The sequence below is a fragment of the Amblyomma maculatum genome, chromosome 1, assembly GCF_055883805.1.
Source record: "Amblyomma maculatum isolate TAMU_Amacu chromosome 1, ASM5588380v1, whole genome shotgun sequence".
Lineage (NCBI taxonomy): Eukaryota > Metazoa > Arthropoda > Arachnida > Ixodida > Ixodidae > Amblyomma > Amblyomma maculatum.
The window spans coordinates 133,186,282-133,211,558 of NC_139344.1; the positions used below are offsets into that span (position 1 = coordinate 133,186,282).

At 48.2% G+C, this 25,277-nt stretch overlaps 1 protein-coding gene across 1 annotated transcript; it reads right to left on the reverse strand.

The window, feature by feature from the left end:
- Positions 1 to 1,232: 1,232 nt before the first annotated feature.
- LOC146203963 (low-density lipoprotein receptor-related protein 2-like) lies at positions 1,233 to 13,589 on the reverse strand. Its single transcript, XM_084589012.1, has 31 exons — positions 13,429 to 13,589; positions 12,972 to 13,097; positions 11,720 to 12,112; positions 11,379 to 11,495; positions 10,891 to 11,238; positions 10,300 to 10,471; positions 9,806 to 10,203; positions 9,627 to 9,746; positions 9,245 to 9,461; positions 8,846 to 9,028; positions 8,518 to 8,718; positions 8,054 to 8,265; positions 7,697 to 7,822; positions 7,493 to 7,609; positions 7,319 to 7,432; positions 6,869 to 7,102; positions 6,408 to 6,527; positions 6,081 to 6,206; positions 5,576 to 5,725; positions 5,040 to 5,159; positions 4,821 to 4,940; positions 4,629 to 4,754; positions 4,408 to 4,568; positions 3,759 to 3,982; positions 3,353 to 3,565; positions 2,988 to 3,184; positions 2,727 to 2,849; positions 2,518 to 2,626; positions 2,149 to 2,310; positions 1,775 to 1,940; positions 1,233 to 1,534 (listed from the first exon to the last, which is right to left on the reverse strand). Exons 1-31 carry the CDS (start codon positions 13,475 to 13,477, stop codon positions 1,385 to 1,387), a joined length of 5,394 nt encoding a protein of 1,797 aa, XP_084445138.1. The 5' UTR covers positions 13,478 to 13,589; the 3' UTR covers positions 1,233 to 1,384.
- Between the last annotated feature and the right edge of the window lie 11,688 nt (positions 13,590 to 25,277).

Genomic DNA, 25,277 nt, shown 5'->3' on the forward strand with positions numbered 1-25,277 from the left:
GGAGTTCATCGGAATACGCAGTTAATTCTAAGTGTATCTAAGAAAACAGAGACGCTAACAGCAGCTTAGGCATTTCATCTACTAAACCCACGGCTCTACGTCGAGAAGAGACCGCTTTGTCGGTTTTTCCGCCGTATGAACGCAGTTGCGCATACTTAGTCCAGGAAGGCTATAAACTGACAATATAGCCATGCATAAGGAGACATGAGATAAAAGTGAAAGTGCGAAACACTAAGTGGTTTTTTTTTTTTTTTTTTTTAAGTTCAAACGCTGTGCGAGCTCTGGAATACGCAGCGGTACAGGCTTCCAGATTAATTTTTCCCACCTGGGATCCTTGAACTTGCATTCGTATCGTGCAGTACACAGCCATCCAAGGGAGTTGCCAAGCCCAATGGACGCATTTCGTTTCGCCTCTATTGATGCGCGGCCACCGCAGCCGGGATAAAACCCACATACGAAGGATCTGCAGCCCAGCTCACTAGTCCGAGGCACTGAGGCGGGCTGAAAAAAAAATACTTAGCTCACCTACCTTGACTAGCGCTATGACAGTAAAAGTTGCGTTGCCTGCTTCCCATTTTCAAGCGGGTTTAAACAGCAAGTCATCCTCCTTGCCACACGAATGGGGATGGCCTGCACTTCACATATTTGTAACGAATTCGGAAAAACGTTTCCATTACGCTTATGAACAATGCACGTACTTGTCAGTTTTCAGAAAGAAACACATTGTTGTGGATGGCTAACGAAGTGTGAGTGCTGGAGTAAAAAAACAATTGTAGAAGTGTATGCCAACAGGGAGCGAAGGTTCGCGTTCAGTTTGACAGGTAAGAATCTGTACGCCAGGCAAAATCAAATAGACGAATTAGTCTGCTGATGCAATGTCACAGTCCGAGGACTTTCCCATCGACGTAATAAATAACATCGCATATTCCGTACGCGCTGAAGTGCTTCCCACACACAACATTAAAGTGCAATTAAAGCTTCATTCAGGGTAAGGTAAGGCCGGAGAGAAAAAAAAAAAGCAAGCGAACTAATTTTGCAGAAGCAATCGAGTGCGCAGGGTAAAGATCGGCCCTGCTAGCAAGAATAGTGAAGCAGTCCGCAAGCCGGATTCCATTTGCCAGGGAGTAGGCCAGGTGCTAATACTTTGTATAAAAATTAGCATCTACGGAGACTGGACTGACACTTCGCCATTAGCAACGCAAAAACGGCGAAGTAAAACCAGCAGACAGAAGTAAAATTATACACTTTATTTTTGTTATTAAAAGCTCTTTGGAACAGCAACCTCGTAAAAACGTTTATAACGTGGCTTGCAATACAAATTGGTCGTGTACTGAATTAGCAAGTTTTCGTTATATTTGAAGAGGCAACACTGGGCCCTTGGCCGCTAAGACTTTCGGAAGAAGAAGACTTGATCCTGCTTGGCAGATGACTGCGTAGTGAACGCGCTCGTTGGTTTGTCCTGGGAGTCTGAAGATTGCAGGGAGTCGCTTGAGGCCCATCGCTTGAACTGCCCGTCTGGAGTCAGAAGTTTGGACTGCAAAACGAACAAAAAGTGAATGTACAATATTGATGTGCAATCTACATATGGTTTTGTTTAGTACAGTAACCCCAGCAGTGCATTATTGAGAGTAATAACGTGAACGGAGATTCACAACTGCAGCATGAGGAAGAAAAAAATTCTACGAATAGCAGCGATTAAGAAATAAAGGAGACTGAACGACACCGTGCAGTTATGGGCGCAGAAGAGGAGATTCTTTCCCAGCAGCGCCTTTACCTTAGGTGCAGTGAAAATTGGATTCCCGAAGCCTGGTTCTTCAGGAGGCATGGCGTGGTAGTCCTCATTGCCACCAACCGGGTGCTCATGTTCTAACAAGCCCTCCTTTTTTCCGAAGGTTGGCTTTTTAAAGCTCACCGAGAAGTCCAAGTCAGCAAGTTTGTTCCTGCAGTTTAAGAGAAACGGGAAAGCAGTAGAGAGTTTAAGGGATGAGAATTGCGACGTGCTACTTCCTGTAACGAGACCAGCCGGAACACTAACACAGACGGGGAATAATGTCCTACAGTAAGCAGGGTGCTCTTTTAGATCATGTTAGAGCTGGGAGCAGCAGGGAAAGGAGCAATGCAATGCAGTGCAAGACCAATGACGCTTACTTGTTTCTTCTGTAAAGAACGTAGCCGAGGGCAAGCAGCGCTACAAGCAGGACCGCAATGAGTATAGGCGCTAGCCAGGAGGACCGGGCAGAGGCTTTCCGGGGTGCCACAGAGGCCACCACAGGGTATTTGCAGGAAGGCCCCTGGAAATCCTTGGTACACCTAAGAGGAATTTAGAAAAGGCTGGATTCATGTGTACTGAGGGCTTCGTTCGCCGATGTGCGAGAAGAGTAGTTGCGGAAAGAGGAGAACAATAGCGTTAAAAGGGGAGAGGACGCGCAGTGGTGGTTTCCAGTGGGAACGAAGGGAAGGAAGCGAGCGCAGATCTGCAAATTCTTGAAATGAGTAGACTGAAACCAAGGAACTCACCGGCAATAGTAGGAGTTTTTCTCGGAGATACAGCGGCCACCATTGAGGCAAACTGGATTGCAGAGCTGGCCAAGCACATCCGCGCTGGTTAGGTTGTAGTAACGGTCGTCTGCACGAGCATAGCAACGGGAGTAGTTGCGACGGAAGGCGAAATAGGTGTAAGCAGTAGCAGCGACGCATCGAAGGTTGCTCTATAGATGGAAGCTCACCGGATTCTACGCAACTTCGGGAGTCCTTGGCGAGCGTGAAGCCGTGACCACAAGCGCACGTGTAGGAATTTGGCTTCAGGAGGCAAATATGGCCGCACTGGTTTCGCGAACAAGGGTTAACCCCTGAAACAGAATGGGCTGTAAGCGGCAAGTGCAGGAACTACATGGCATAGAAGGTATTCACTATCTTCAAACACTGGAAATAGCAGAAATTACTCAAGACTGCATTAGTGCAACGCAGCACAGGGTGCAAAACATTACCGCTTGGTTGATGGACGGCGTGTAGGATTTTGAGCACCGAGGCTTTCGTCATGCCATGGTGTACAAGGGCAACGTTCCCGCCCGTGTACTTGTTGCAGGCCATTAGCGAGTCGGAACCCCAGTCTGACCAGTACAACCAGTCCTCAAACAAGGCGATGCTGAACGGGCTTGAAATACCGGAGCCTCGAACCAATTTCCTGCATGAATGAAGCATCTTTGCTTCAGTGTCCAAGAAGGCACCTTTGGCGATAGTTTCGAGTTCCCCTCCGATTACAATGTACGAAAGCGTCCTGACACAGCAACAGTTTTATAGGGAAGAAAAAAAGGTGGTGCAGAGGGCAACCAGGAAAACCGACCCAACGCACCTGCCGGTGCCCTGATACGTCGCACTTTCTATGACGTTTTTGTTGGAGTCAGACCAGTAGATTCGGCGATGTACAGCATCAATGGTGATTGAGCAAGGCCACAGGATTTTGTCGCTGAGCAGGATGCGGCGGTCAGTACCATCCATGTTGGCACGCTCGATGGAACCATAGTCTTTGTGAACAATTTCGTGCCACACACCCCAGAACATCAAACTGCAAGTAACGAAAAGAAAATCCCAAGATATGTATTACAACATTGCAAGCGAAACAAAACCTCGCGGACGGGGAACGAAGATTGATAGGTCAAATACGACTCAGTGGTGTAAGGAACAGAGAAGTCCACGGGCTAGGCGTGAAATAGTACAGCAGAGTCACAGAGTGCTAAGAGAAGAGGGAAAGTACTGACCCGTCATTAGCGGCCAAAGCGAAAGTGTTCACGTGTGGGTAGGCAGTATCAACGACATCTGTGCAGTGTTTGAATGTAGGCTCGCAGGCCTGAATGTGGACCCAGCCATCGGTGAAGTAGATGTTGCCTGCGACCCAATCGACGGCAATATGAAAGGGCTTGTGGACGTCTTCGAGCAGGGTGAACTGCTTTCCGTTGCCAAGGGTCACCACGTTGATAACACCCTGAGGAAAAAAAAGGATCGGCAGGATGGCGATTGAAAGGACCGCCGAATGCGGCGGCGCGGAAAGGATAGAGTAACGAAAGGCTGAAATGTGGGTAGCAGCACATTCCCTCAACAGGATGCGGTGGTGATACAGGAGATCTTACAGGGAAGAGTGGAAAACCAGACCCCGTATGCAGTACAGGAACGTTGCGTGACAGGTGAAATATATGATGCTAACCGAGAAAGAAAGGATGCGTGGATTGGCCGTGCAATCAGGCCACGTCGCAATCATGCCGAATGAGTCGCAGCAGTGAATGCGTTGCGACCAGTTCTGTAGATACAGGTGCTATTACTGGGAAAGTGAAGGGAGAAAGTCGCTTCAACAAGGGGATAGCGCCCCTGATGTGGTGAGCAGGAAGACAGCACGCGAAGAAAATGGCGTACCTCTTCCTTTTCGGTCCAGAAGATAGATTTGTCGCTAATCCTGTAATCCATGCCATGCATGTCCGCAAGGGTGTCTTCTGCGAGCAGGTGCTGCGCGTGTCCATGCATTGAGAAACTGCGGATCTGGTTCGGAAGCATGTAGAGGAGGAACGCTTCACCGTCTGCAAGAGAAAGCCGCCGTGTATGAAAACAGATTGAAAGCTGGAGGCAGATTTACGTACACTGAACTTTGCAGTATCGACGGTCAGCGCCAAGGGCGTAACCATCTGCACACGTGCACTTAAAGCTGCCCTTTGAGTTTTCACAGAAGTGGCTGCAGTGTCCAGGAGAAAGGCATTCGTTGACGTCTGGGGGAAAAGAAATCAGCACAAAGTTACAGATAACCGGGAAGCCTAAAGGGGCGGGAGAAATACCATCGCAAGATTTGCGGTCACTGTTGAGGCGGTATCCAGGACGGCAGGAGCAAAGCGGACCAGACGGAGATTCCCGACAAATGTGAGCACAGCCTCCGTTGGAAGTAGAACAGTGGTTTTCTGCGGAGCATAAATGCGCTGGTTAGAGAGCGGTCCGACAGTCCCAGGACGAGAAATGGCGAGAGGACAAGTTAGCGAGAAAGGCCGCGAGTACTGTACCGCAGTGACTGCCTTCGTCAGAGAAGTCTGCACAGTCAGCGTGGCCGTCACAAACGCTGGACCAAGAGATGCACTCGTGTGAACCGCATTGGAACTGGTCACTCCAGCATGGGGCGTCGGCTGCAGAAACGGCGACAAGGTACAGAAAACTAGTCGTGAGCAGAGGCTAACAGCATTAGGAGTAACTGAGAAGCCAACACGCGGTCAGGAATGTAATCGACTGGTGAGAGCCTGTGTGGATATTCAGAACAGCAGTCAATTGCTGCGAATTGGGCGCGTATTGCTAGCTTATACGCTTAACGTCTGTGTCACGCCGTCGTACGAGACTGTGCAGCATGTTATAGGGAGTCAATGGACTGCCGCCTTATGGTTACAGCATTGTAGCAATAAATGTGTAAATTAAATATCAGGAGCACGAGTATAGCAAGCCTACGCAAGTGGTATAGTATTTCAGCAGCGAGACTACACTGTATTGCAAAAGAAAATGCGACAGCTAGTTATTGGTCAGAGAATTTGGCTGTGAGAAGTAGACTTACTGGGAGGAAGAACTGTAGTCGGGCGGCATCGAGGTAGCAGTTCATCCATGGAGTCTCCACAGTCGTCGTCGCCATCGCAAAGCCAGCTCTGGAGGATGCAGCGCTTGGTGCCAGGACAAAAGAATTCTGCCGACTGACATATTGGCGCAGCTGAGAGTGAGCGGTAGAGGACAGGACGTTAGGTGAGAACTCTGCCGAGAAGCACAGATGTACGAGAGCACTTTAGATTATGCGGTTTGCAGCGAGCAGTAGTAAGGAGACAAAAATGCAGAGGAAGGAAGTTTAAAAACTACGAAATTAGACTCTTCTAATCAGCACCTAGGGAGGAGAAAGTAGTCTGAAGAGGAGCCCGGGCAATTAAAGGCGCACCAATCAGAATTACACTTAATCTAAGTTGACACCGTTGCAGTCCCTTAGATTCGAACGAAGTAATGAAAAAGAGTAGAGTACGTATGCACCATAGGAAAAGCCAGCAGCTACGCGAGTGCGCAAATAAAAGCCTTACAGCAGTTGTTCTCGTCCATTCCGTTATGGCAGTCCACGTAACCATCGCATAGGTCATGGGTGTAGACACACTGACCATCGCCGCAGCCGACCATGCCCGTCACACAGGTCGAGTTAGGTGCGTAATCTGGAAGAGAAGGCGAAAAATAACGCTCCGGCATTATCGCTAGAGAGCAGTCTATAGATGTGGCCGTAGGCTTGTGATCACTTTTTCTTAGTCAGGCATACATACCCTAGAACAGAGCTCGCTTTGTTTTTATGCATGTTACAGAACTGGCGTGGAGACCCGAGTCGTACAAAATGGTTGAAATGAATTTTGAAAACTCACTACAGTCCTTTTCATCAGAGGCATCATCGCAGTCATCGTCGTAATCGCAGTGGAGGCGCTTGTCGATGCATTGCCCGGTGGCACAAAGGAAGTCATCGTCGAAGCAGGAGACTTTTTCGGCTGCGAAAAAGATGAAAGCCATGGAAAGGGTTCGTGGTAAGTGTGCGGAGGGTGCGCTATCCTAGGTAAATGTCGAAATTTAAGAGAGGACGTAATGCAGGTAAAGAGCGGCAGGAAGGTGTAAGAAGTCAGAGTCAAGAGAAGGGCCCGCGGGAAGCGAAATGGAGAGGATGGTCGAGCGGCTCAGCAGTTACTAAAACACTGAGCAAGGCTGCATCGGACCACTAGCTTTGAACAAGTTTGGTGGGATATGCTAAGCCGTTTGTTCGAGAAGCATTCACATCTGCAAAAGGCTAGGTACATATATGCGAGACTGCGGAGCAAAGTGGGAAGGTGTTTACTGCAGTTAGTTTCGTCTGTCGAGTCCGAGCAGTCAGCATGTCCGTCACAGGTCCAGTCACGAGGAATGCACTGGCCGTTCGCGCAGCGGTCTTGACCATTCGGGCAGCTGAAGCTGAGGCAGTCGAGCTCGTCATCTCCATCTGGACAGTCCTTAGCACCATCGCAGCGCCAGTAAAGAGGAAGGCACACTCCGCTTTTGCAGTTGAATTGGTGCGGAGCACAGGTTATGTAAGCTGCGAATAAATGAGAAAGAAATGTAGTGGAGACACTGCCTCATAAAATTGAGCCAGTGAACGTATCTGAGTATAGACAGGAATGAATAGATCATTATGGTAAGCGAAGAGCCGCTGATAGAAAACCCTCCACCCGCCACCACCGTAGTGTGTCTTCTGGAGAAGTTAGCGGCTAAGAAAGCATTACAGGCTTCACTTGCTGTTATCAGTACTTACGGCAGTGTGCTTCGTCGGATTGGTCTTCACAGTCATCGTAGCCATCGCAACGCCATGACATCTCAACGCACCTGCCATTCTGGCACGTGAAGTCGGTGGAAGGACACGTTGGCCCTGAAAATTAGAGCCGGAAGTTAATGATGTAAAGTGAAACAAAGGATAGAATGACTGTACCGCAAGCTGCTTCGTCTGCATTGTCTGCGCAGTCTTTGTGACCATCGCACCAATAGGTAGCGGCAATGCAACCACCAGCGCAAGGCAGTTCGTGCGGACGGCAGGTACCATTTTCAACTGGAAACGGAAGTAGTTATGTATCAGCAGGTGTAAGAGCAAAGGGGGAATAGAAAGAAATGTTTCGATGACGCAAATCAAACAGACTTCGACAGGTGATGTTGTCTGCGTCCAAGGCCATTCCAGGTGGGCAAAAGCAGGAACGCTCCGTAGTGCGCACTGGCAAACAAGTGTGGGAGCAACCGCCGTTGTTTCGTCCGCATGGCCCGGGCTCTGGAGGAAAGGGTGAAAATACGAGCCTTGAAATGCAAGGCATGCGAGTGAGCAAGCCGGAGTAATGAAGTTCGGCTGGGAGAGTGCCAACAACAGCGGTGAATGTACGGGGTCAGGGGCGAGCTAAGGTGCAGCTATGCAGGAATGAAGAACGTCGGGGTAGCGGATTTGACTGGGAAACTATTCAATGAGGTATATGAAAAACGCTGAAGATTGTAAAAGTGCACTTGCCGAAATCTGGAACTTGCGAGGCGATGACGACCCTCCTTGAGTATGTGCCGTTGCCCCTTTCTGGCAGAGGAATGCTGCGGCGAACGTGAGGTTCCGCGGAGAGGTCTATGTATTCCAGGGAGGAGTTTGCGCGAGATGTCCAATGTATCTCGTTGTGTGCGGCAGAAACCGACGTGATGTGTGACCGAACTTGTTGCACGATGAAGGGAGTGCTGCGAAGGGCACGGACAGGTGAATCGCGAGCAGTGGGAATGTAGGATTATACGGGAACGTTTGTAGGAGTATCTAAAAGGGAGGGACGTACGGGGATGGGTAGGAGACAGCAGGGAAATTGCAACAGAGTACGAACAAGTGTAGAGAAAAGAATCGAGAGGGAGCAGAGTATAATACTACCCTGGGATACGTAACACCGAGAGGGAGAGAAGTGGGAGAGGAAAGAGTTAAGAGGGCACTGGACTGTTCACCTGGAGAAGACCGTGACGAGGTTCAACGATTCGATTGTGCCGCGGGTGGCATCTGCCCATACAAGCTTCCTGGCGACTAAGTCGACTGCAATTGAAACTGGAAGCAGTAGTGTTGTCAGCGCAAGCTGCTTTGGGTTTTGGCCGTCCATGGTATAGGTCGTGATGGCAGGCTTGTCACCGGCGGTCAGAATGAAGAGAATTCTGGACAGCGCAGGAAAGGGACGAGTCGTGATGAGTTTGATAACGAGACTCCAGATTCAGAGATCAGAACTGCAGAGCGAGAAGCACTGGGAAATTGACGCAGAGAGAACCGAAGCAGTCAGCTTACCCAGCGAAAGGGTACAAGGCGAGACCAACTGGGCGGCGGAGATCGTCGCGCACAATGGCATGACCGGAGCCATTAGCGCGGCACACCTCAAGGGTGTATTTGTCAGCATCAACCCAGTAAAGAAGACCGTGGGTCACATCGAAGTCCATGCCGAAGACTGAGCCGATATGGTCATGGACGATCCTGGAAGTGGCGAAGCGCACAAGTTTATGTTTGGAAAGACGGAAGGGCAACACGGAACGACAGACTGGACAGAAACGAAATACAGGTATACAGTACGGAAGGCAGCAAGGATAGGAAGTGGGGATCATAACGGACAAGCGAACAAATAGGGCAAGTTTAAAATCTGCAAAGTTGACACTGCGATTGGGAGGGGGGGGGGGGGGAGTGGAAACTCACCTCTGTTCGAAAGTGTTCACGTTGATAGCAGACACAACTTCGCGGTGGTTGTCGCTGAAGTAAACCGTCTGGTTTGTCCAGTCGAAAGCCAGCGCAGCTATCATGCCGACGTTCGAAAGGGGAACTTTTACGGGAGAAGGGGCGCCGACCGTGCGGAGGTCGATCTTGACCAAGGAGTCCTCCTCCGCAACAACGGCGAAACTGAAGTCCTTCGTAACTGAAAGTGGAACGGATAGCATCTGGTGGAGAAGGTTTGAGAAAAAAAAAAGGCAAGGGACGTGTGCTGGAAGGACGGAGAGAAAATGCGGAAGGTAATATGCGGAAGTACGCTTCTGTGTACAAGGAAGATAAATAAGCAGGAAGGGTGCGTGGAAAGGCAAACCTGTGCAAGAGTGCTTGTTGGAGGAGAGTTGATAGCCTAGGCGGCAAAGGCACATATACGAGTCCCCAGACAGCACGCAGATGTGATCGCAGGGATCGTCCCAGCAAGGGTTTGAGACGTCTGAAAGAGGGAACTGGATGGTAAAGGGGGAAACTGGGAAGGGGATTGAGAGTCATTACCTCGCTGTCGCAGGACAGGGTGGTAGACGTGGACTCCCATTATGTGGCGGCCATTTTCACGGAGCAGGCGATGGTGTTGCTTGCCGGTAAGCTTGTTGCTGGAGTCGAGCGAGTAAGACGCCCAGTCGCTCCAGTAAACAGTGTCCTCGAAAACAGACAAGGCGAAGGGATGGAATAGGGACTCGTCCATTACAACTGTGCGCTGCATAGTGGCGAGGTCCAAGTACTCGAGCCTGGAGAGCTGAGCGTCGCACCAGTAAAGGCGGTTGGTGGGGTGGTCAAATGCGAGGCCGTTGGGCCAGCCGAGGTTTGTGGACACCAGGCGTTGAATATTTGATCCGTCCATACCAGCCCGTGCAACGGATGGCTTAACGCCCCAGTCAGTCCAGTACATCACCCTAAAAAAAAATGAGGGAAACGAGCGCGCAGTGTAGGCAGTCTAGAAAGCAAAAGAGGGGTGCAATCTGGGGCAATGGAGACAAAGGAGGACGCACTTTTGAGGAGGGTTCACAATGATGGCTCGAGGAGCATCCAGCTCAGTGGTAACAACTGCACCGCAGGAGAGGCTGTCCGTTGAGCAAACAAGGATACGTTTGGTGAGGGAGTCCGTGATGTAGAGGTTGCGCGTGACCCAGTCTAAGGACAAGTCTTCGAGGAGAGTTTTTTCTGCAAAAAATTTGTCGCAGATTATATTATTGATCATGTGAGATTGAAGCAAGATTGGTTAATCAGCTATATGGAGGGGGGGGGGAGGGTAGGCTCGTTATGGTGTATTAAAACCAACGCTCATCGAGGCGAAAGGAGCGATAGGAATTAGTGTGGCATGTTGCATTGTTTCATTTAAGTGTTGTGCTAAATATTGTCGAAATTAAATTTAGAGAAACAGCCTAGTATGTTTTGCTTGGCAGTGCCGACTCTTAGCCACTGGTCTAAGCACGAGCTGGATACAAAAACGTTCCATGTAAACGCAAGGGATATTTTATGGCTTGTACGATGCCAATCGAGGGCAGGGTACACCCATATAAGGAGCGTTTGTAATGGCGGCGCGCTGAGGCACTGCGACACGGACCGGATTTGAAGCTTACCTGCTGTGAAGAGAGTCTTTACGGCGCTGCCATCAAGGTAACAGGAGTATACGGACGATTTCTTTGTGGAGACTTCTGTCCAGAAAACACGGCGATCATCGCTGTCGAACTCTATGCCAACTGCTTGAGCTTTTGCCCGGTACACCTCAAAGTAGCGGTTGGATCGGAGCCAAAGGCCCCGGATTTCATTTGTAGAGGAGAACAGCAAGAGCGGCTCCGGTTCGCGAGCCTTGCAGAATGAGTTATCCGTGAGCTGGTAGCCATCGAGACAGGAGCACTGGTAAGAGCCGGGGGAATTTGTGCAACCATGGCTGCAGATGTGAGGCTGCTCCGAGCATTCGTCGATATCTAGAAATAAAGGAGATGACATGCTACAGGCCAAAATGGAGCGGTGCAAAGAGGAAAGCAATGACGAACGAGTGATAGAGAAATGGGGGAGTGAAAAGCAAGTACTGGAAGAAATGCAATAGAAGAATGGTCAACAATACCGGTGCAAGATATGTGGTCTGCCAAAAGCCGGAAACCGGGGTTACAGTAGCATGTGGAGCCATTGGTTGCGACGAAGCAGCCTTGGCTGCATTTCTTCTGGCTGCATTCGTTGACTTCTGCAGAAAGATTGGTGCGAGGGTGGTTGGCGGCAGCAAGTGGAAACTGCACTAACACTACAGAACAAAATAAAGCAGTAGGCGCGTTGTGTATGCAACCGACGCAGAGCAGGTTGCATGAAACGTACTGTAGAACACGAAGTTGGGCAATGCTATCTGGCGACCCTACTGCGTCGAGACATAGCAGACAATGTGCGCCTCTTTGGCGCACACGTGCCACTTACTGCAAAATGTTCCCTCGTCAGCGCCATCGGTGCAGTCCTTTTTGCCATCACACACTTTCCCAGGAAGCAGGCACTGTCCGTCCAGACACGGGAAGCGACCTTGATCGACGTCGCAACGAGGAGACACCGTTGTAGAGGAAGGCCCACTGGTAACTGTGCAACCCAGTTCATCGGACGCATCGGCACAGTCTTCGGTCTGGTCGCAGCGCCAGTGATTCGGGATGCATTCGTTGTTGTGGCACCGATAACCGCTGCAGTTGCTGGACTGGCAGTCGAGCTCGTCGGAAGAGTCGTGGCAGTCTGCTTCACCGTCGCAGAGCCAGATGTTGGGCACACAGTAGCTAGAGTCTTTGCAGGCGAATTTGTCCTTCGGACATGCGTGAGGCTGGGGGCCTAAGAAAGAAAAGGAAATTTGTATCGTGCATGGGAATTGACGTTGCGAAGAGACTGAAGCAGAGACACCATAGTGGAGGGCGTCAAGAACTCCAACCGCGTAGGGTTGTTTAGCGAGCGCAAACGCCTCAATCGGAAAGCGGCCGCCGCGACCGGGATTGGGTTCCACACGTCTGGGTACAACCGTCGATCGCCCTCACCACTACACGCGAAAAGAGCAGAAGCACAAATGACCAGTGGAGGGAAGGAGTGGCGAGCGGGAAATAAAGCAGAGGGAAGGAGGTTCGCCCACCGAAAGTAGGTGCGGCAAGGGAGCCGAACGAGCGGGTGCCAAGAACCGGGAGCAGGTGTGGTACTGAAATGGCGGCATCACTGCTACAACGCCCCTCAAAAGGAGAGGGGGGGGGGGAATATCTAGCACTAACGCAGCCGAGTGAAAAAGCCAATATTCGTATGGGCCCTCAGACATTTAAAAAGAGAAAAAATCATTGCAGCTGGTGTCTTTCCGTGGCGGGGCAAGGGGATAAGCTATCCTGGGCAGGAGCAATTCCCGACGTGGCAGCCGAAAACACGGAGAGTTTAACTGTACTGTTGCACCATGCATAGCTCGACAAAATCCACCCCCGCGCAATGAACCGCGCACACCGCTGTCGCAGAGATTTGTTAATATATTTGGAAAAGAAAAGCTCAGTTCACTGCCACTACGGTACCCAGTCATACTTCATCGATATCTGCCTGAATCGCCAGCTGTGAACACTAGGCTTGAAACGAAAGGCAAGTGGAACGAGACTGAGCACTTTGCGATCGAAGTAGAATCGAGTTCAGGGTTTTCAGAAGGTGGGGACAAGGAGAGACTTACTACAGCCGGTTTCATCCTTGTGGTTACCGCAGTCGTTCTGCCCGTCACATTTCCAGAACATTGCAATGCAGCGGCCATTCTCGCAGTCGAACCATCCGTCTCGGCATGCAGATGATGCCTTATCCGCTGCAAAATAAAAAAAAAATAAAAAAACACTGACACGATTAAAAAACCCCGCGTGAAATGACGCATAAAACTTTGTCCGTACGCTTGAGATTCATTACCTATACGATGGCCGGAATTAACCCGAGTCCGCATACATTAAAATAATTCAGACAAAAGGACTCATTGTTAACGGCTTTCGCGATGTTCACAAAACGAAAGCAGGCAAAGCACATGTCTAGTCCTGTCTCGCGAGCAGCAAGGCACTTATGAGGTATGGAAACATCAGAAGTTACACCGAACGAATGGAATAGTAAAGGCTCAACGTAGCACGCATAAAATAAAAAATTCTTACCGAGTTGCAGTATAAGCACCGCTAGCAGAACGCGGCTGACAGCCTTCATGATGCTCCCCCGTTCAAGCCTGTTTTGGCGATCGCAAGCAGCACCCAACGCGTTCACTGGCGAAGCACGCCGGTAAAAAGTCCGGCGGCCAAGTGCGGACGCCCCCCGCTCAGTAGCTACACTTATAACATTTCCCATGTAGCTACTGGCCAATCACAGCTCATGTCCAGGTGACATCATATTTTTGGCATATCGGCATTCCGAAAGCCATGCTTTATCCTATGCTGCCGACTTCGTTCTACATACATGATAACATCTTCCCCGAATTGTACATCGTCATGTATACTTTGAAAAAGAGAACAGAGTGTGGCAGTACCAACACCGATGACAGTTGCCCGCGAGTCATCTTGTTTCGATCAGTCAAATTTTCGTGCGATTAACTTCATTTAGAACAGAACTGGTAGAGACAACACATGCATGGCTTGCGACAGTGCAGTAAACAGTCAATTAACAAATTCAACTATTGAACGGGCCTGACTGCAAGAGCCTGGAAAGATGCTGGAAGCTCCTAGTTTCATGCAAGGTTCTTCAGAACACACGTTGCTTTGAGAATTAGAGGCCACAGTTATACAATTACAGTTGGTGTTCGTGCTATGAATCTTTATTTAGCTTCTCTCTTCTCAGCAGCTTGTATTCTATTGCGTAAGTTCATGTGGGTGCGTGGGCATATTGTGTACACTTTGGTTGCAATATTGCTTGATGCGGATCATTCCTAAACAGTCTTACTGAGAATTTCTTCATAAAGGCGCGCAATAAACCCAGAAAATTGAACGCATCGAAATGCTGCAAAATCTACCCATTCTTTCTTTTGAATATTGCATAACATGAAAATCACTAACTGTAGCAATAATATTTCTGCTGCACCACCACGGGCAGTATTCGTGCGATGCCTTTTACATGTAACTGTTTTAACGCATTCGCCGTCATATTCTCTAGCGCCTAGGTCTTGAAATAAAGCCTACGGACTGCGAGAAAGTTTATCACCCGAATAAGCCATACGAACTGACTAATAATAAAAAGCGTGCAACTTTGCAGTGGGTAGTGGGTACTCAGTGAATTTCACTAAAATTTACGCCTGCGAATGCACTTTCGAACCCATATACAGTGTGGTTTCGCTTCGAGAGGCGAGGGGCTTTTTCTGAAAGAGTGTTACGAGTTTTAAGGATTTCGGCAGCGAAGGAAACCGAGGAGTGTCGACTGATTTGCACCACCGAGTACCCCAAAAACTAGCTTTCTATATCTTGCCTAATTTGTTGGTTTTGTGTTGGCAGGGAGGCACGCATACGATAACATTCGCGCAACATTTACTTCTTTGATTTATCCTAGTGGAAGACGCTTATTAGTACTACCCTCAGCCCGCACAACAATGCAAAGTCGAATCTCGATGACTTCGGGCGTCACCACGATAAGTGTTTTTTTTTTCTTTTTGTGATAAATTAAGGGCCGAGTTCACTGGAACACGAAGCCCCGAACGTAGCCAGAGAATCGACGCTTACTAAGCCTACGCGATAGGAGGAGCGGACGCTATCTTGATAGCAGGAGGGGAAGTATCAAAACGATTCCGGTCGACACTCCGAAGCCACGTTCTTTTTAATGACTTGCAGTAAATGTATCTGCGTTCCAACGGGGAAGAAAACCAAGCGCAGAAGAAATTTTGATCGGCATGTCGCCTGACTTAGCCGCATATGCCGCCGTTTCGGTGCCATCATGAAACCTAAGAATGGAAGTTTTGGAGTACAAGCGACGAGTTTAAGTGTAGGTGGACTACTACATCGAAATATGCATCCGCTATGCGCCAGAGAAGAGCGAACGACGTGACGGGCGTCACAATCATTGGCTCATTACTAACAAGTGATCAAATTGTAATAAACACACATATGACCAATATTTCCAACGTAAGGGGCACAACACCCGTGAAAAGAAAAAAACAAAAACGCGTGGCTCAGGCGACAGTTGGCATACCGGGTTTGCTATGGGATGCTCGAAGTATACGTATGCTAAACGCACGGCGAAACGCACGCCTGTGGCCATACCGAGAGCGTATTGCACAAAGCTGAAAACACCTGACAGCAGCACAACTAGGCGCTTATGTGTTCTTTCAGTACGATGCGAAAACGTGTCGCCTGAAACATGTTGCATTGCTTAGTTTTAATTTCTTGTTTTTTTTTTTTTTTTTTAGACAAATATGAACAGTGTTGTGATATACTTTCGCGAGGTTCAGGCTGTTGCTGACTACATGTGGGATTAGCCTTGCGGGTTTGGTTATACTTCCGCGACTTCATTTGTTGGCTGATATCAGCGCTTACAAAAGGCGTTCGTCTGATCGAGCCTTGGAACACGACAGCATGTTTTGAGCACGGACATGCTCTCTTAGACGGGTGGCAAAAGCACGAATGCTGTGACGGGTTTGCACAGAATCGCAAAGTCGTCGCTAACTGTGCACTCTCGGCGACCAGCCAGGAGCACGTTATGTTGCGCTCGAACCGAAAATATTGTTTTAATGGACGATTTAGATTCGAATTCTAAGTTGTTAATGATCGAGACGGTTTTTGCACACCTTCATAGGTTCTGTTTCGGGTCGCCGATTAGACTATACACTATACAGGAGGAAGAGGGAGAGGTTGAGGCTACTGCGTGCTCTTGCGTCTTGAATCAGAAGGCATTTTAGGAAGACGACGATATGGAAAGCACAGGGGGAAATGCATTAAGCTTTGAGGAAATCAAAACCAAGAGCTGACAGTCAACCAGGAGGCGGAAATCTGCGACGATGGAGGATTCGTCTAAAGCAGCGGCAGACGAAGTTAGTTGATCCCGTCGCGCCACCACGTTTTCGAATCACGGTCGATGCTGTATGACGCTTTATCGGAGGCTCCGGAGAGCTTCAGCCGACAGTTTTGCCGGACTTTAGGCGTTTTTGCTGCAGCATTAAAAAGGCGGTTAAAAGCAGTGAAAGTTGTCTTTGTCCTAGATTATTTTAGCGTTTCGTATAAGCACTCAGGCACATCGCTTCGCTCGAGGCATAGCACGACACTTACCGCCGAAACAACCGCTATTGCACTATATGCATCTATCTATTTTTCCTGCCTTGTCCAATACTGCTCGCTTATGCGGTAACAGTAGTGGGACTGCAGAGTACTTACCCGCAACCGTCACCAAAGCCGCGTTGGTAAAATTGGTCGGCTTTGGTGGTCACCGATAATGCCAGAGCACAAAGTACTTAGACCGATTCACGCCACTACTGCTGACTTGACTGCAACATCATCAGCGTCAGCCGGCAGCTTCACTTCGACGGTTAATTCTTTCGATTCGCGAAGTGTCAATGTCAACTGAAAATAAAAGAAAACTGGCGCAGCGCACGCTTCTGTGGCTTAGGAATAAGCAGAGGTTTACATTCAAGGCGTGCGGTCAATGAACCTCGCAACAGAGCTAACGATGAGACAGACGTTATTGCTTTCGAAATCAGAGCACGTAAGTAGTCTTTCGTGTCGTGCATAAAATTTTCTGGCGTGCCTATATGTAACTTTTTATATTTATGGCCCCACTTGCAAAAAAAAATTGTTGTCGTTTAGCTCTGGTTAAACCGGAGGGCAAACAAAAGCTAGGGAGCTATGGTTACGCTTGGAAATTGGCGGTGGTTTAGCTCACATAGGCCATGATATACGTACCGGAAGCATGTGTGCCTGGCGCTGGGCTGCGTACTCCTCTCCAATCCAACTTCATCCCATACAATCCTGTGTAATCCAATCCAGTCTAATATATTCGATACAAAACAACCCAGTGTAATCCTATCCAGTACAGTTTATTCCAGTCAAATACGATACAATTCAATCCTGTCCAAATCAATCCAATCGTGTCCAATTCAATCCAAACAAACTCAATCCAAACCAGTCCAATCCAATTCAATTTAATGTAGTTCAGTCCAATCGTATCCAATGCTGAGTACACGCTTGCCCGAAATGCGCCGCTGACTAGCCTAACATCATCACTACTATCATCCCCACGCTAGAGAAGCAGAATTAAGATGCGCTATCCACGATCCCTAAGCAGAAGACTAAGGTAATGTTGAACAGCCTCGGGAAGGAACAGCAGTTTACTTTAGGTAGCGAAGTACTGGAAGTAGTAGGCGAATATGTTTACTATACGACAGGTAGTAACCGCAGATCCGGACCATGAAAAGGAAATAAGAAGAATAAGATTGGGATGGAGCGCATTTGGCAAGCACTCACAGATTATGACTAGCAGCTTACCGGTATCGCTCTAGAGGAAAGTATACGACAGTTGCATCTTACCTATACTCACTTATGGGGCTGAAACGTGGAGGCTAACCAAGAAAGTTCTACTTAAGTTGAGGACGACCCAGAGGACTATGGAACGAAAAATGATAGGGATAACATTAAGAGATAGGAAGCGTGCAGAGTGGGTCAGAGAAATAACTCAAGTTACCCACATTCTAGTGGAAATTAAGAAGAAATGGACATGGGCAGGACATGTAGTGCGAAGAGAGGATAACTGATGGTCGCTTAGGTTAACAAACTGGATTCCAAGGGAAGGAAAGCGTAGCAGGGGGCGGCAGAAAGTTAGGTGGGCGGATGAGATTAAGAAGTTCGGAGGGGTCAAGTGGATGCAGCTAGCACAGAACCGGGTTAACTGGAGAAATATGGGAGAAGCCTTTGCCCTGCAGTGAGTATAGTCAGGATGATGATGATGATGATGATGATTCACGATCCCGGGCGTGGTGGAGGAGGAAGAAGAGGTCGTTCGGAACGGTCACGTTTCACTATGATCTCTGCTGGAAACAGCGCATCGGCCGTTGACCGAGATTTTACGTCTTCTGAAGACATCGTGGACACCTACAAGATTGCGCTGCCTCGTCTGCCGTCCGGTAATGTAGTGCTCAACTCTGTATTTTTGCATGGTGACTTAAATGGCCGTCCGTATACCGAGCGCCGCCTGACATCAGAGATGCCCTTGCCCGTGTCATGATCCTTCGGGATATCGTCTGCATTGGAGAATATCAAATGAGCCATGTTTGGATAGTGACTTGTGAGAATAGCATTTCAAAACAGAAACTTGTGGTCTTGGCGGAGCTACGAGTAAAACGTCTGAGATGCATGATATTTGATCCGGAGACAAGAAATATTAAGTTAAAGCTGCTTTGGCTCCTACGCCACTTGGCACATCGCCGGATTGTGGAAGCTTTGGAGCCGTATGGCACTGTTCAGACCGTGGAGCGTGAAAGTGGTGCTGTCCAGGGATGGAACACATGGAGACAGCAAACCAGGAAGCGTCTATCACGCTTAAAAATGGTCATCTTCCAGCATCGCTCACACCTTGAGTGTGTTTGGGATTCAGGCTTCGGTAACCATTCCTGACAAGCCTCCGCTGTGTTTAACCAAAGGAAATACAGCGCTAACTTCAGGCGCTGAAGAGCTACACGCTGAGTGAAATGGCCCAAAGATGACATATAAGGCCTCTACTTACAGCTTCATTGCATGTTCCCACCTTCCAGGTGGGTTGATTGCAAACATGGAGGAAGAAATTATTTTCTTTCCTTCGTTATAGCAAAGTTCTATTCGTTGTAACGCCAGGTTTAGAAAGGGTTCTACCAGCTGGCCAAAACAGGAACGACGGTATTTTTTTACTTCGGCTTTCATGCGTTGCTCGTCTTAATGCATGGGCCTAGTGCATATACTTCCTCAATACTGAGTATATGAAGCTATAGAGAGTGGGAAAACGTCCTTCTTCGACTTCTATAGCAAGACTGCCTAATGGCAACCGCGGTAGAGAAACGTGCTTCGCTTCTTCTACTATAAATCGGAGCCCATGTCCAAAGGGGTCGTTCGGTTCACAGGAATGAGAAGAACGTCCCAAGCTCGAAGCACAGCCTCCTCGTCACGCACGTTACCATGTGCCGCTGATGCGTCAGCTTTATACAGGCGCATGCGAGCGTTTCGTGATAAGCGTACAGCCTCTCCTCGCTTGGTGGCGCGCTAAGTAGAAGCCGGTCATCGGCAAGAGGCTGACAAAGGAGATTTGGGGAGCATGTGCTGCAGTGTGTCATGTCGATCTCAACGCCTTAGGTCGCAGTGAGTGGAGGGAGTTTCGGTCTGGTTGCTCGATGCCACTGTTTGAGTGTGCATCCGTACTTGGCTAAAGATATATAAGCAACTCGGGTATGCGTAATAGAGCCATGTGCGGCGCATCCGAACAAGGAACGATGTTATGCGCGCGTCTCTGAAGCCTCCAAAATTGACATCACGGACACGACCCACACGGCTGTTGGCGGTGTTTTCGGTTTCGCAGTCGAACAATCGCAGCGTTGACGGCGAGAGAACACGTTCCCGATAAGGCTGATACAAGCTTGTAAAAAATGCGCGTTCTGAAGCAGCTGCGAAGTAGACGTCCTTTTGTAACAGCAATACCTGCAGTTTCGAACAGCTTAAGAGCCTGCAGTCAAATCAATAAAATCGTAAAGACCTCCGCTACCATCTTCGCAAAACAACGCAGTAGAAGTGGTTCCCGCTTAAAATTGCCCCGCCGCGTTTTGGAGGATGCTTCACTGCGCGGAGTGAACAGTGCGTTACCAGCGCGCAGTTTCAGCGCAGTCGAGGAAGCATATGGCTTGAAGCTACGTAGATAGGCGCGCGATATAACGCGTGACGCCATCCCTAAATAAATAAAAAAAGGAACATCACAGATTGTTGCCGCCGTTCTTCCTTTTCGTCTATTGATAAGCGATTTACTTCGCCTGCACATTTGTGACGCGATGACGTATACAGCTTATTCTTCCCAAATAGCGTCGCGAGTCGCCGTAGCCTAGTTTTGAGAAGAAAATATCGGAAAAAATATGCGCGTGACATCACATAACAACTATGACGCAACCACTCTTTGTACAGCGTTCAGGGTGACGTCATACCGATTCGCTTCCCATTTCGCAAGTTGGGGCAAGTCTGCGATAGGGTTCTAACCGACGACATATCTCCCTCTTTTTTATGCTGTTCATTGTGAGTGTGCGTGTCCACCGAAAAGTGAGACAGATACGACAAAATTCCTTTCCCCAAAACCCAAACCAACTATAGACGTTTCAAAATATGCCAAATTGTGCGAGTGAGTGAATCGTATATTCGTTTACAGGAAAAGAGAGGCGTAGTAATTGCCACACTTCTCGGTGGACATCTGAACCGCGCAGTAAGGGAAGGAAAGAATATGGAAGTGAAAAAGATAGAAATATACTGCAGTAGAAGACTAAGACTTCGTAACGATTTCGGCCACCTGGCGATTTTTAATGTGTACTCATAAAGCGCAGCCTATAGACAAATTTGCTTTTGTCCTCCGTCGAAACGTAGTCGGCACGGTCGTGTTCTAAAGCTGATACTCTGGGTCAGTAACCGAGCGTCTTAATCACTGCGCCACCACGGCAGGCCTCTCAAAGCCAGAAATTCAGGGAATGAAAACGCAGTGTTAAAGGTGATGTGTCTTTTATTCAAGGCGAAGCTGAAGCCGCCTCCCAATTTTATTTTTAATTTTCTCTCACAATGTGGGTTGCCGCGGTAGGTTAGCCGGAGGCCTGCGGTCTTTTGGAGATCACTGCACTCTAAAAATTTAAACTGTTCTTGTTTTAAAGCACACGTGCTGAGCACTATAATGTATCTAATTTCTCTTGGTATAGCAAACTGTGTACTGTGAGATCGCGTCTTGGGCATTGTTTGTGAGGTAGCGGCATTTTAAACACCCGTCTTCTTCACCAGTTACATCTCAAGTCACCATGTGGTGTCAAGAAGCTGTGCAGTGTGCGATCACGTCTTAGACAGTATTGATGTGGTATAGTGGCATTTTAAACACTCTTCGTTTTTTCCAATTACATCTCAGGTCGTCATGTGGTGTGAAGAAGCTTATCGCTTAAAGATATCAACATTACACTGTGATGTAAAAGTGAAACATCGCATATTTTGCATTGACCCCTGTGGATTGTGGTGCGCGTAGCATGATGGAATGCCATATCCCCCCCCCCTCCCTAAAAAAAAAAATTACTGCCTCTCTCGTAGTCGTGGGTAGGTGTAAACAAAAAAAATGGTTACCCGTTCTATAGCGGCCTTGTCATCTTCGTGAGCGGTCGCATAATCATGGCTTTGTCGGCAGAGTCTTCTGTTGTGGCCTATACACTGTAAGAAAGGTTTGTTGAAAAATGAAGAAATTTTTCGGAAGCTCAACTGCAATAAATTTTCGGTTATGCTGTGTTTACTGCTTGTATTTTTCCATGATTTCGCAGTTTTTTTGTTCGCCGTGGACACAAAATTTCTGTAAATTGACAGAAATTATTCTTTATACTTTGTTCTCTTTTTTTTCTATGATATATATTTATCTCGTTTCATTCTTTTGATATTCCGCTCGTTTTCCTCCTAATAAAAAAGTGGGGTATTACGCAAAGCTCCACTTTGTCATTAAAGACCATGTTTAAATCGATGCCTTACGCTAGCCCCATTACTCTAAAATGTTTCTGTCGGAGTTGGCAACACCCAAAGGCAGCCTTAAAGTTGATCTTGCAACAGCCGTTCTCTGTAGATACCAAAACGGCGAGTGGAACGACATAATACATCAAAGATACCACTATAGTAGAGAGCGACTCCTGTATTTTTGACCCACTATATATGTTCAAAGGCACAACTGAAGGACCTCAATGTGGTGGCGCTATTTACCTTTTTCCTTTCAAAATTGTTGCGCAGCCGTTTTTCTGATAGCGGTTTCGTGGGTGTCATATGCCATTTCGCGTCTCACTTGGCGTGCATCTACCATTGAAATAAGAATCAGTTAGCAGACGACATATGTACCTCCAGTTGTTTGCCTTCCATTCAAGGTTTCTTCGGCCAAACAGAAAATTACTGTTGTTTTTTTTTCGTCAGCGTGTAACGGTAAATGACGTATAAAAGATACTCTCTGTATGGGAACACAAAACGTTCTTTAAAAATGGCTGTAATTTCACACGAATTTCTTACAGGGTAACTCGCAGAGCGATTGCTACCCGGAGGACTCTTCATACCCCAGGTAGCACAGTTAACCGGCCCGATATTGGAAATGTGCTGCAACGGCCCAAGGGCGGCGCGTTGTTGCCGGTAGGTTTCTGATAGTGGCCCCACCGATCTATAAGCTGGTTTCAACGGGTCAGGTATGCCATTGCTTGCTGACATTGGTGCTATGTCTGGAAGCCAATAATAAACATTGCCCTGCTATTCGTGTCGCTTGCCAATATTTCGCATATGATGATGTGAGCTCAGCAACATCGTCCATCAGATCGATCGGTCTTCCAGCATTTCATATGCATTCGTGTGCGTCGGTAAATATTTGTCGCTCGTTTAGATTGAAATGCGAGCATCTGATATACGCTCGTGTACGTTTACAAATATTGTTCGCTCATTAAGGTATGACTGCCAACATGAGTTATACGTATGTGTATGTTGGAAAATATTTTTCGCTTATTAAGATCCTGCTGCCAAGATGAGGTGTACCTTGCCATACATTGATCAGCATTTCGCGGTTATTTAGTCAGACTGCTAGCGAGCGTTGGTGAGCATTTTTTCCTTATACACTGCCGACATCTCCGTATTTTGACGCGTACCTTTTCTTCCACCAAGCTACACTTCTCGGCTTGAGCACCTCTGGGACAGTGACGGCATCGGAATACATAACGATGCAGAAGAATGCGCGGCCAAGAGGCGACGCAGCCCTGACAAGAATGTAGAAGAAGAAGCGGGTTCGAGTGCTTCCCAAGCATGTATGTATGCATCCAGCTGGCAAAGAGAGAAATGCCATGATCTCAGACCGCAGCACAAATTTATTTCAAATTATACTGAGAGCGCGCTGTCGGCGACACCTCAGTTGCGACGACAACGGCAGCTTAAAGCATTTTGTATTTAAAACTGTGGTTGTTTTCACGAGCTGTATGCCATTACCGGCCCTTTGCGGCACTTACGGCTATGTCTTTCGGTTCGCTTGCTGTGATGGCGGAATACTGCGAAGTCCGTTGCGGCAGAAAGCACGCCGCTAAGAACAAAAAAAAAATAGGAAATTGGCGACACTGATGGTTCTTAATGGGCACTCATTATTGCATATTTTAACTTCGTACATTTACTTACATTTTGCCAAGCAAATGCTACATAAAGGATACAGTTGCGGTCAGCATGGTTCTCGTACTCCGGTATGAGTGAGGAACGAATGTGACAAAGGTGTGGTAGTAATGGCTGGGGTGCTCATTAACGTTTATACCATTCGATACAGATGTAGCATGTCTATGCCCAGTGGTTCCCAATACGTTTATCGCTGCTGCTGCCTTCGGCTAAATATATTGCTTCAATATCTTGTTTTACTAAAATCACGCACGCTCACAGCTTTGAGGGCGTTTCTCTGTACACTGAGTAACTAATTCATGATGTCGAATACCTGTGTCTAAATGTAGTGGGAAAAGTATGCCAGACCAATTCATCTCACCATTTCCTACTACAGACTCTGCATTCTATATATAGGCACTCAAAAAGCAGGGAGGTGCAACGGCAGCACTTAAAAGTTCGATCAATTTTTTTTTTTAATCGTTGTGTCAGTGAGTTCGAATTGCGCTTTGTTTCGTAACCCTCCCTGTTTATGGCCAGTGCGTGGCTAATTCCCACTTATTTTTATCTTTGTCTTGAGCTAGCTGCCGTCAAATCCGGCGCTGACGCCTACGGCGGATTTTCGATGAAAATGGTCTTTAGCGCTCTAATGTTAAAATGCCTCCTCCTCCTCCCATTATGTCATCAGTCTACATAAGTCTGCCGTTCTACCTTAAGTTTTACACCCGCATGTGGAGCATTTATGGTCCTTCTAAATTGACTCTGAAGGGTACAAAGGTATAGCACCTTTACAGGGATGTAGGGGCCCTCTTTCAATGATGATTTCAAATTTTAACGCTATGGTGATTGGCAACAGTAAATTAAGAGCATGCTATGCTCCCGAATAATCCGTCATTGCCATCAGCTTTACTACGCCGACGGGATAGCAAAGGGCTTTTCCCCACCGCTCCAATTCTACATAATTCCGGTAAACTTTCTGTCCGCCCCCTAACATTCTGCCATCTCTTTCTACCTTTGCCTTCCATTTGAATGCAGCCTGTACCCTTAGCGACCACTGGTTGTCTTGTCTTCGCATTACATGCCCTTGCTATGCCCATCTGTTCTCGATTCCGACCAAAAAGGCCGGTAACTTCCCCTTTGCAAGCTTCCTGCTTGCGTCTGCCTCTGCGTTTCTGTCCCATAGGTTTGTCCAGATGAGATACAGTTGTTTGGGGTTCGGTTGGTTGGTTTACGACCTTTAAAATCCAAAAGCGACTCAGACTATGAGAGACACCATAGTGGAGGGCTCCGGAGATTTTGACCATCTGGGGTTCTTTAAAGGGGGATTCCAAAGCACTCTCCACGCGCCGCGACGCCAAAACCAGCGCCACGGCAGGCGTCGCAAAAGGGGAACGCATCTTTATGTTCCTGGTATACTGGCTCGCCCATCCACTCAAGCGAACTGGAAAAATTTCTAACCATGAAAAAAAACAGCAGGAGAGAGCAGAAAGAGCACCCAGTCTGCGAAGAAAAAGGGCAAGTGGAGCTAAGTATGGACTTCACGGTAAGAAGAAGGGAGTAGGCGACAGCTGTGCGGTACCCCGTTGCTAGTTTCCGACGCGTGTAGCGCGCCAAATGGAGCGCTGGCGCTCGCGATGCTCGCGTCAGATTCCGTGCGCATGCGCAGACCGGCTTTGGCTGACGCGCACGATGACGTTGGT